Source organism: Taurulus bubalis (assembly GCF_910589615.1).
Source record: "Taurulus bubalis genome assembly, chromosome: 1".
In the NCBI taxonomy this organism is placed as follows: Eukaryota; Metazoa; Chordata; class Actinopteri; order Perciformes; family Cottidae; genus Taurulus; species Taurulus bubalis.
Window position 1 is genome coordinate 48,822,647 of NC_136589.1, and position 12,953 is coordinate 48,835,599.

The 12,953-nt window shown below is 39.1% G+C and overlaps 1 protein-coding gene across 1 annotated transcript; it reads left to right on the forward strand.

Annotated features, from left to right (window-relative positions):
• Positions 1 to 10,273: 10,273 nt before the first annotated feature.
• LOC306733256 (zinc-binding protein A33-like) lies at positions 10,274 to 12,655 on the forward strand (the record flags this gene model as incomplete). Its single annotated transcript, XM_079214469.1, has 2 exons — positions 10,274 to 10,281; positions 11,725 to 12,655. The coding sequence occupies 2 exons, from the start codon at positions 10,274 to 10,276 to the stop codon at positions 12,653 to 12,655; spliced, it is 939 nt and encodes a 312-aa protein (XP_079070595.1).
• Positions 12,656 to 12,953: the final 298 nt, after the last annotated feature.

Here is a 12,953-nt window from a genome sequence, read left to right on the forward strand (position 1 = left end):
GAACTATCAGCTGTTATTTATTTAAAAAGATCGAAAGTGAAACTTAAAGCTGACTTCCACGTTGCTGAACGGAGCAGAAAGTCGCCATTACAGGGTGAAGTATCTCTACTATAAACATACAATCAGAAGGACTGTATCTGTCATTTAAAGACACAGATTTAGTGAGTCTTGCTGATTGAAGATAAATCAGAGAATATGGCGGACAAAACACTTTTCCAAAGTTTCCTGAACTGCCATGTTTGTTCAGTCCCTCTCGTTTTGTCATGGCGTTGGAGCCGGGTCTTGACACTCGTAAGTGATAGTCTCTATCTCTGTGCTTGGTAATTGACATTCACTGTTTAACTGGATTTAAACTGTTGTGGGAGGAAAAAGTGCTCCATTTTCGTAACATTCTTCAAGTTCCTGAAATGGTGTTGACTCAGAGCATAATGTTGTATGTGTGCTATTACGCTCTCTGTGAAACTAGTTTAAGGAAAAACAAATTTTATCTCTGAAAGTTTACAAAAATCATTACTGACTATTTTGATAATGAGTATTTCTAATTGAGATACAGATTCTGAATATGCTTTGGTGAAATGTAGGTGTTATATTTGTTATGACAAATACATTAAACTCGTGTCTGACATTGATCATGTCAACAATTTGAAACACTTTAAGCAATAACTGTACTCTGCAAAACGCACTTGAAGAATTGTTCAGGACAAAAGTACAGTGTGCAACCATTGCAGCCTTTCTATGGGTTTCACTTCCATATCACACTCATTTCATTTGAATCATGTAAAGAGGGAGATTGTCCCCCTCATTATACATGTTATACCTCTAAAGCATTTTCAGAGTATCCATTGACACTGCTAAAGCCCAGCACAAAAGCACATCAGTACCACAGTGATAGTAGATGGAAAGTGAATGCTGGGCTCATCTGTACATAACTAATATTTAGCTTTAAAATGACTTCAATATTGTAAACATGTTAATTAGTTAATGTATTGTAATATTGAATGGATAATGCCCAGCTGCTGTTAGTTTACATTAATATGACTTGTGCAACCCTGTTTCTTGACTTCCTCTGCATGTGACTTGCCTCAGTGTAATAAAGCGCATTGAACATCCATGTAACAGTCTGACATCCATGGTGGATGTGTACAGGTCCATTTACTGTCACTTTCAATTAGTTGATTAATGTGGATATTATACAGGCATTCGTGTTATTAAACTGCCCTGCATGTGTCGGCTCAGATCTCTCCGTCACGTCTGTGTGACACTGTACGTCTAACTGTGAAGGAGTTAGTTTCTCTTCATTGTTGCGTCAGACTGTACACCAGATGTTTTACCACATTTCAAAGTAATCTGAGCCAGCCTTCTTTATTAACATGCATGTGTTATAAATGTTGCCTCCGGAGTGACCAGCAGGGGGCGAGAGCGGACTGTCTTAGTCTTACTTAGACTATTGACCGAGTATCACGTTCACCGGAACTTTAATCTCATTGTTTCATTTTGATTACGTGCAATGACTCTCACATGTTTTCATTGATCTATTTGGACCGACAGTATTTACCTGACAATACTCTTTGATCCAGACCTCTGTTTGTTGAAAAGTAAAAACACAAATGTGTCTTGTAGTTATTTTCTATGCATTTCTTTATTTTGTTATGCCTCCAGTGTTGGTAAGTTCTATATGTTCATTTTTAAATAAGCTGCAGCAGTGTAATGAACATGATAATAATGATATTAATTAATTAAGTTCCCACATTGTTTCCCTCTTACATATTAAGGTCACATCTTGTTCCCTTGCACCTACATGTATGTATCATTACCTTTTGTTCTGGTACACAATCAGTAAAGATTACAAATGTTTATGAGTTAATTTGAATAGATTTGGGAAAATTTAAATTGCATGTTGCTGGCCGTTCCTCCATTTTATTTATAGCAACATGTAATATTACGAGTATCAATACTTAACAGTAATAACAGTAATGCCTTTGAGTCAAATGGAAATCAAAAAGATATTTATTATATATAAAGTGTCATACATTTAATTATATCAGACATGTTATGATTTTGTTTCTCATATAAAGATATATCTAGAAGAACATTGAACATTTATTGAATTGTGCTACTCAGTAAATAAACGGTATAAATACTGTGCATACAGGTTACATGAACATACTGTATTCTATGTGACAAGTTAAATACTTTAAAACTTTCAGAATGATTATTTCTTGTTCAGCCTGAACCGTCAGTCTCCTTCTTGATTTCTGAGCAGATGCAAACAGCTGCTGACAGCTTCCTGTGTGTGTGAGGAGCTTCCTGTGTGTGAGGAGCTTCCTGAACCCTTCAGCACAGAAGAAGCAGATGGAGACAAACTACGTCCTCTGTGCTGGTGGGGACGGGACGCTCCTCGTCCTCTTGGCTGGTAGGTGGAGCAGGTGGCGTCGGGGTGGAGAGGCAGGGAGGACCGTACTCACTGGGTCTCTGACTCTCTGGGGTCTGAGAGGGGTTCAGGTCTGCTGTGGGTCTGGGTCGTCCTGTGATGACGGGTTGGTTGACCTCCACCCTCAGCTGCCCCAAGAGTGAGACCTGAGGAGTCCTGCCCTGTGAGACACAAACACAAGAGATGAATACTTTTGAACTCAACTACACGACCTTTACATTGTGTTGAATCTGGCCTCTAATGATGGAATCATATCACTGATGCTTCTGTAGTCGTGGAGAGGGAATACTTACTCAGCCCACTGAAAGAAAGGTGACCGCCGCTCTCCATCTGGTCCTGTGGTCCTCCATCCTTCTCATCTGCTCCGTCATCAAGGAGACCCTGGATGTTGCTTCCTGTATCACGGCCATCGATACCTGAGTAAAAGACACTTTTCTTAACGTTAGTAGTTTTTACCACACATCTGTCTGGTTCAGCCACCTTCACTTAACTATGAAAATAAACAGAGAGAGTAAAAGGAACAATCTTTGAATAACTGTTAAGTGACACTTTCAGGGGACTTGCGTTATTGCTGGTATTAAGTGTTGTTCTGGGAAAGACATCTACACTTTATGAAGAAAAATACACAACAGAATAACAACCATTCACAGTTTCACAGACTTAATGCCGAGAATACGAACACAGCTACAACTGCAGTCGTACAGAGACCGGATAGCCCCTTGCAACGGGTCCAGCTCCCCATACTCCTGCAGCACCTCCCACAAAGGTCTGGACTCCCAAGTCCAAACTCCAAAGTACACAACTGGGGGCGGAGCTTCTTCAGGACGTTCCGCACAAAAACCTCTGCTGCAGGATGCTACCTATTGCCAACCCCGCCAGACGCGAGGGAAGGCGGGGTTGGCAATAGGTAGCTTTATCAGTCCTGCCAGGCTTAAAGGTTTGACAATCCTGCAGCAAACAGGCTGTCGGTCTCAATCCGAGTCGCTGTCCTCATCCCTCTGCCAGTATCTTCTGAAGGATCCAAAGTCTGCTGTGGAGGGTGCAGACTCTCCGCAGTCCTCTTCTCTGGTCCTCTTGGTGGAAGATCCAAGGCCTGACGTGGAGGGTGCAGACTCTTCTGGCCTCTTGGGGGCTGGGGGCTCCACGCCAGAAGGGAGGGTGAGAGGATGGCCAGGTGGGAACCGCTGGGGGACAGGGTCATCTTCATCTTCTTCCTCCTCTTCTACCGCTTCTTCATCGTCTTCCTCCCCTTCGTCCTCTTCGCCCATGGAGCCGTATCCGGAATCTTCGCTCTCCCAGTCTTCCTCGTCGTCCTCCCAGTCTCCGTCTTCCCAGTCTCCGTCCTCTCAGTGTCCGTCGTCGTCATCTCCCTCGTCGTCCTCTCCCTCGCCGTCCTCTCCCTCGCCGTCCTCTAGGCGTTCGCCATGGAGGAGCTGGCGAATGAACACACCTTGTTCCCAAACACCAAACAGAAAATGACCATTCACAAGATCAAGATCATACTCACCTTCATTACCTTCGTGGTCTAAGGCGATCCTGACGGGGACTCTTGCAGGACGCTCCATGATGTAGTTCACACCAGCTGAGAGGGAAAGGTTCAAACGTAAGGATTTCCCATAGCATTAAATATTTCTGGATTACATCGATCAATCATCAAAGTTTAAAATAGAAAAAACGACAGGATATATATCCATAACAACACACAAGAGGCTGTGCCTTTAAACTTTTAACATTAATATCAAACATAGTGCAGTTCTGCCTCTGTTAGTTTAAACAGATGAGGGAATCAGAATCAATTAATTAATGTGACACTTAATGATAAACATTGTTGTTATTACATTTAATTGAAAAAAAACGTTTCCACAAAGATGGACATTTTGACTGATTGATATATAATTGATATATATATCAACTATATACTGATATATATGTATATATATATATATATATATATGAAAATATATATATATATATATATACTACGATTTGAATGTGTCCCAAACAACAATGTAGGCTTAATAAGTAACAAGCTTTAATCTTAAATTGCACATTAAGACTGCTTCATGCACGACTTTTTTTCTGATCAATTAACCGACAGTTGAGACTCGTGAGCTCTCGGCAAAGACATTTGTTCTTCACCAAACACTTGTCAGGACTTCAGTGTGTGAACAAAACAATCAATGGTTTGCAATAAACGGTATGAACGTATTTCCTTTACATTGAGCACGTGCGTCATGACACACAGTGAAACATCGTAATCCAGCATGACCACAGCCACCTCTTTCGTCTATAACTGATTATTCTCTCAGTTTATGAGGTGCACATTACAGCGCGTGGATGAGATGCTGGAGGCAGCACGCGCACATGCAGTCCCATAATGACTGAACAGATCGCTCTCTCCTGCCCCGAAAACAAAGTATATCTCAACAACGAGCAAAGTGCATTTTAATCTTAAATGTTAAATAAATCATTTATTTAATATGATTCAGTAAAAGGAGCAGATGTGTGTACAATAATTCATGTTTCCACAGTCAAAACAAACTAACTCAGAGTCACCTGCCGGTGACGTGACGCTGGATTCGATCGAACGATCTTCAACGTACATATTTTAGAATTCTAAAAAAAATGGCTCAGGCGCCATTTTGTTTCTGACATTTCAATGTTAAACTTCGACGTTTTGATACCTTAAACCCAAAATAACAGGGTTTTCAAACCTCTGTAATAATCGTTAACACATCCCACACATCGCCCACAATTCTTAAGACATTCTGTCGCTCAAATTTCCTTTTACAGGCCTGTTAACATTCTGTGACCTTTTAACCTAGAAACTCAAAAAGTTTCACTGATTTCTAAACTGAGAACACTTTTGAGGATTTAACCCTTAATTTATTGATATAAAAAAAGCTAAATTACATCTAAAAGTGGTTTTACCTGCACAGCTTTCGTCCAACTCCCGGCCTGGTCCCTTCAGGGCTCTCTCTCTCTCGATGTTCAGACCACTGAAGTCCTCTCTGGGTCTCTGGTGGTCCTCACGATAGTTCTGTTCTGTTCGCCAACAAGTTTTGTTTCTCTACAGTTTTGGGTTCACAGGAGGTTGTCAGCTGCTCATGTCAAAGTCCAAAGTGTAAAGGGACGAATCAGAACCGCCGCGGCCCTTAAGTAGCCTCGGTCCGGTTTCCCTGGCATTCACTGACGTGCGTCCGTGGGTCCTTGCGTGCGATTGAGAAATACTAAAAGAGAGACATATTCATTGTTTTTCTCAAATTTGTCAAATAATTATTTTTATTTGATTAATATTAGAGTTATTTGTATTGTATTTGTCAGTGATCTGGTGCTATTCAGTACAGCTGTGAGTTGTAAACCTTACACAACCCGTCTCTGCAACGCGTATTGTGATACAACACATCAGTGTCTAAAACACGTCTAAACTGTTCTATTCTTATCTTAAGCTATCTTCATATATCTTTAAGATCAAAATGTATACTGTTTGTATTTTTAAGTTAAACTTAAGCCTACTTATTTTTATTTATATATCTACAATGTCAACACACATATCGGTATTCTGATAGGTCAAACGCTTTCATAACGAACACTCTTACATTTTGAATCAGCAGATTAACGGACAGACTCCAGCTGACTGAACATGACTGAATGTGTGTTATTCTAACTGTCACCTGATTTGTCTTTGTACATGTGTGTTTGTGCATGTTGTGTATTGTCATGCAGTGAATCATTTCATAATATTTTAATAATAATACAACTAATAAATTATCAATGACCTTGGTGATGAGCCTTTTTAGTATTTTATATAAACAATGTTAAACTATTTCCTATATTCTATTGTTAATAATATATCTGTTCACTGAGTAAAAGTAATTGCTTGTACCCAATTTTATTTTGATTATTACTCCATTTCATTTCAGGGGAAATCATATTGTTATTGCACGTTTATGTTTAGTATTGTTTTCACTTTTTACTGAACTATATTTACTTGACAGATAACTTACTTTGCAGATTAAGAGACATTTCCACTCTCAACTTCTTTAAACTATTAGACGGTAACAAATATTACTGTTTAATCCAATATTTTAGATTATTATTATTATTATTATTATTTGGGAACAGTGTTCCCCTCCTGATATAAATGTGTTTATTTACATCATCTTGTTATTGTGCGGAGCCCCAAGCCAGGACTGCGCATGTGCACTGTGCTGCACGCTGCATGTACATTCGTTATTTTAGAACATCATAATACATTACGATAATAAAGAAATATGTTTTTAAAGTTCATCATTTATATCTCGTAAAATCTGGTATTCTAATAATATAAATAACACAATTAGGAATTATTAAACTCTGAGATAACGACCCGCCTGCTTACATCCTTGGTTCAGAAACTGAAGTGAAGACTTAAAGGTATAGATAAAGAAACCTTTATGCAGGGAAGACACTGAGACTGTACAAATAATTAATTATAATTAATCGTTCGTAAATATTCTCCGTAAAATGCAACAAAAAAGAGATATGACTGTATACATAAATATCACAATACAGAGCATTAAAGCTCTGTCGTAATTGGAGTAGAATTACATGACAACAATCTGGAATAATTCATGACATCTCTCCTCCTGGGCTTTGTCTCATTTATTTCACAAGTTATTTTCTAGAGAAGATCTTAAACTCTGTGATGCTTTTGCCGCTTGTGTGAGAATAAAGTGAGTGTAGTATCGCTGCTCGCAGCGCACGTGTTTTTCAAGTACCCGTACATGGTAAGAAGTCAGTTCTTGCGCTCCGCTCTTACCGTAATGCCTGTACATACGGGGACCTAAACCAAACGTGCGGGCTGGCTTGACTGTTTCTAAGTGGAGGCTGCATCTGAGGGCTTCAGCTCAGGGAAACACAGCTGGGAGGTGGGAGACCATCCTGTTGGTAGGTTTCACTAAAGAGTCAGTTGAAAAGACTATGGAGTCTGGTGTTTAAGAAACTGCATAACAATACGTGCTTTCACGTCAGTCTGCAACACCGCCTGTCGGTGAGGCTGTGTAAGCGCACGCGCACATACATAAATAGCCTTCAAAGTAAAAGCAGTGCCATTGTATTTCATTTGGCGTGCATCTTATTTATTAAGATGCCCAGGTATGCTCCAGATGGTTTGTCACACAGAGTTTTCTGATTGGAAACTATTTGGAAAACGGCAGGCACTAAAAAAATACTTTGCATGAACCGTCAATCAAACCCTTGCCAGGTACCTCTATGGTTTCCCTTCCAGCGGTGAACACAAGGTGCAGTGCCGTATCGGCTGCCCTCCGTGCTAGAAGACGTTCTGGAGCCCTTTTTATTAGTTTGGACCCACTGCTCTCTGTTCGTCTCCCTGAGGAGGGACGACCCTCAGTACAGACGCCACGGCCCATCAGGGCGTTATAATTATTGATTATTCATGTGTTCATCACTTTAATGAGGCAGCTAAAGGTGGATATAGTTTACATTCTTTATATATTGGGTTGCTTGTGAATTTCTTTCGGCAATCAATGAAGTTTTATCATATTTTGTATTATTGATCTCAATCCACAAACTAACTAGTAACTCAATTAATAAGTAAACATTTGCCTCTGACTTGGAGTTGAAATACTTAAAATCTTTTAAGCCCCGAATGGACCTATATAGGTCCTTTTTTAAAATTTTAATTAAACTGTGTACAATATTACAATAATCATGAACAAATATATTGATGCTACACATCAAATTAAACAAGAGAACCTGGGCTACAATAATTAGGCAGCCATTTCAACACAACTCAAACACCAACTAAAATAATTATTAAAATATCATAGTCATAATTTTGTCATGAGTCAGCCCACTCTGCATGTTTCCGGAACTAGCATCCCGTAGCTTGGTGCTATCAGAAGAAACCAAATGGCAAAAAGCAAGACAATTCCACACATATATATTCACCAAATCCCTCTGCTGCAAAGCATCAGCGAGATACGAACCAAAGAACACAGCAACATAAATCGCTGAGTCAGCACATTTTGAAATTTTATTTTTTTTTGTTGAAAAAATGCATTTCCCCCAGTAAATCCCCACTAATACAAGTTTATTGAACACCATAAGACATATACAAGTGAAATATAAGGTTTGCTACATGAAAACATTTAAATGTCACGGATGCGCGAAAATATGCGCAAATGTGCCGAAATGCAAATTTTGGAAACCTCGCCTGAATTCTCTCTGTACTTTACCTCTCTGACTTTGTTCTGCTTCACTTTTTCAAGTGAAAACAGTTCAGAGAGACTGTTCACATATTGTGCTATGATTTGGGAGAGCCTCAGACTTAGTGAAGCATCATTTCAGGGAGATAATCATCCTGAAAGTGCTTTTTTCTATAGGCGGACCTGTGTTTCAATCTTTATTTACTCTTAGCCAGCAACATATATACTAATAGTTCCACATCTGACCAAAAGCTCACATGGGTTGCCTTTATTAAAACACTAAAATTATTCAAATAGCCCTTGTGGTTGCAGAGATACACCCTTTTTAGTTTGGGTATGCTATTTCAAGCTAAATCCTTAAAAATGCCTTGGGGCTTAACGGGGCTTAATAATTTAATGATCACATTTTTCATTAAAGATCTTGTTTTTGATTACCACAAATCATTATTTTAATTTTTCCTTTCTTAATTTATGAAATAAAATGTTTTTTTTTAATTCTTCATCAAGTAATGACCCGTGTGTGTAAGTGTGATAAAAATATAAAAATACATACAATAATAATGATTTTGTTAAAACATATTTTAGCAGTGATTTGGACCAAAGAATTAATTTAATATTTGAAATGTTTATTTGTCACTTTGTCACACTCACACATAACATACACCTACAACCGATAACACTGATATTGAACTGTAAGTATCTGTAGTGAACTGTGGTGGATGTATAAAATGAATGAATAAAAGAAAATAAAACCGATTAAATAAACATAGGTCGGTACAGTGCAAATTGCCATCTTAGTGCATACATTCCTCACACATGACAATCACATGTTTGTGCTCCTTGCACACAGGGCTGGTGTGTGCAAGGAATCTTTTGCTGCTGCTGCTTTTTGTCCCTCTAAATTGGTGCATTTGAGAATCTCCTCAATGATGCTGTCACTAATAAACAAATCCCAGCCATCTTTTGGTGAAATGGTTATTGAACCAGATGCAGGTCCTGGGCAGCTCCTCAGGATGTTATGGCTTCTTGCTCTGCCCTGAGTGGGGGGAAGCTCATTCCAGTAAGACCCCTTTTTACTCAGTCTATTGGTCTGAGTCTCCTCTTCAGAAGACTCATCAGGCGAGTCTACAATCTCATCCGAGGAGTCTTCTTCATCTAGGAGAGCTGTATTTCTAGACACGTCCACAACTCCAGCTTGACCCTGTGGCACATAGTCTAGGTCATCAGCATCAGAGATATCAGACTCAGAGTCAGGCTCAAGAATTGGTTCATCTTCCTCATCCTGTTCTTCTTGTATCATCTTTATGACCATTTCACGTGTAAATCTGGCATCACTACGACGAGCCATACTAACACTGTGGATAAAGAAAATCAAAATAATATTTTCAACTATCAGTTGATCAGATATACAGTATCCTGTTCTATTTTAAGTTTTATTTTGTTGACCGAGCTGACATTAGCTATCGTTAGCTAGAATTGAGCTAAATAACATAAGCTAACCTTAGCTAGCTAGAACGTCATGTTGACCTAGCTATCGCTAGCTAGAATTTACCTAAATAACATAAGTTAACATTAGCTAGCTAGAATGTCATGTTGATTGATGTTCATGATTTCTATTTTCCACAAGTAATACATGTCAAGGTGAAGTAATGTTCAAATATTATGTGCAGTTATCTTTTCACAAGATACACAATCATTCTTAGGTAAAACAATTGTAACATAAGACTTACATGAATCAGATGTTCAAAAGCAGCCCCTTTTGTTCTGACACGTGTGGCATGTGAAAAGTTGTCCACAGTAAACAGGTTCCAACTGCAAACATTTACAAATCAAAGGTTCTTATCCAATTCACACTTGCAGACATGGGTCATTTTTGACCCATGTGTGTAAACTTGATGTAGTAATACAAAAAATATTTTAGTTAAAAATTAAGACAGAGAAAATTAAGAAAACTATTTATGGTAATCAAAAACAATATATTTTAAGGAATACTCTGTAATATTACATGATTAAATGAATATATTTTTTAAATACTTAGCAAAGAAACACAGCCATGCATGAAATAACATAGGAAATGAATATGGGTCTTTTTGGACCCATGTTGTGCTTTAGAAGGGTAGTGATACAAAAATGTTTTTTATTAAAAAATTACAAAAGGTTAAATTAAACTAAGAATTTGTGATGATCAAAAACAAGTTAATTGAGGAATTCCTGAAATTCTGAATGGTGAAATAAATTTATTCCAAAGATATTTACAATTAAAACTCCGTCGGGTCTATTTAGACCCATGTTGTGTGTCAAAGGGTTGAAGTCACTTGCATATGATACATACATACAAAAATTACAGAAGAATCTCAGCTATCTCTATAATGAGGCACTATTGTCCCAAGGCACAAGTGTAAAGAGAAACAAATGATGAGAGAGTGAGTGAATGAATGAAGGAAGGAAGGACAAAATAACTGAGAACATGAAAGAAGAATAAAAACAGCCAGATGTTCAATATTAAAGGTGAAATTAATCAAAAACTATGTACCTGTATTTTCGCTGAATGTCAAACATGTAATCAAACTGGATGACGTGTCAGCAGAACATGTTTCCTGTTACGTGTTCCTGTTGGGCGGAAAATACAAATGTTGTTCAACTGGATTAAACAATTTTATGATCAGTTATAATTTTATTTAGTGAAACTAAAAACTAAAAACTTTTGGATTCAACTTTAAAACAACAACTGCTGAAATCATTTGTATTGTTCTTAATCAAGAAGAGAATGTTTACCTCAGAAAGACATCATGACACCATCTGCTGGTGACTACATGACATAACAGCATTTCCTCCTGATAAGTACACCTGTCACACAGGTGAGTGACATTAAAAATAGATTTTGGCTTTGTTGAACAGAGCTGAGACGCCATTACAGGGAGTGAGATCTCTGCTGGAAAACACACGTTTGGAGTATTTGAAACAGTGAAGAGACGGGACAGTAACCTGGTGAGTCTTGCTGTTGAAAGATAATTTAAATACCAAGACAAATGGCTGAGGAAATACTTCTTGTTGAAAGTCTCCTGAACTGCCATGTTTGTTCAGAGACTTTCAGAGATCCTGTGTCTCTGAGCTGCAACCACAGCTTCTGTTGTCCACAGAGAGGCAGATCAGAGCAGAGTTCAACAAGCTGCACCAGTTCCTGAAAGAGGAAGAGGAGTCCAGACTGGCAGCTCTGAGGGAGGAAGAGGAGCAGAAGGGGAAGACTATCAGCCGAGAGATGAAGATGATTCAGGAGCAGATCTCCTCTCTGTCAGACAGCATCTCTGCTGTTGAAGAAGACCTGCAGAAACGCAAGGTGTCATTCCTCAGCAGTTATAAACCCACTCAGACCAGAGCCAGAGTCCAGAGCTCACTGTCAGATCCACAGCTGGTCTCAGGAGCGCTGATCGATGAGGCCAAACACCTGGGCAACCTGTCCTTCAGAGTCTGGGAGAAGATGAAGGACCAGGTCCACTTCAGTCCTGTCATTCTGGACCCAAACACCGCAAACCCCTTTCTCTATCTGTCTGATGATCTGACCAGTGTGAGACATGGAGACACGAAGCAGCAGCTTCCTGACAATCCAGAGAGATTCACTAAGTATCCCATTGTTCTGGGATCTGAGGGCTTTAGCTCAGGGAAACACAGCTGGGAGGTGGAGGTGGAAGACCATCCTTTCTGGAATGTAGGTTTGGCTGAAGAGTCAGTTGACAGGGAAGGAGAGTTACGTGCTTTACCAGAATATGGAGTCTGGTGTTTCTCATATCTCAGTGGAAAATACATTGATGTTGTTTGTGAGACTGTCAGAGTGGAGAAGAGTCTCCAGAGGATCAGAGTCCAGCTGGACTATGACAGAGGGGATGTGTCCTTCTACGACTCTGAGGACATGACTCACATCTACACTCTCAGAGACACTTTCACTGAGAAACTCTTCCCATGGTTCAGTATTGGAAACGCTGGTGATGCTAAAACTTCTGAGATAAAAATCTGTTAAACTCATATTTCTCTGAGATGTTCAGGGAGGGTGACTAGGTCAAAGGGATTCATTAGGATTATTATAATGGAGGATGTTAAGTGTGGCTTCAGCTACAGGGGTCATAGACCCCTATAGCAAAGCGCACTTCATAGTTTTGCTCGGGCTTATTAAGTGTGGCTTCAGCTACAAGGGGTCATAGACCCCTGTAGCAAGCACACTTCATAGTATTGCTCGGGCTTATTATTAGTTGGAATGCTTCCAGCAGTCCAACTATTGTTATCGTCTTCTTTATTCAACTTCTTTTTTTTTAATTCTA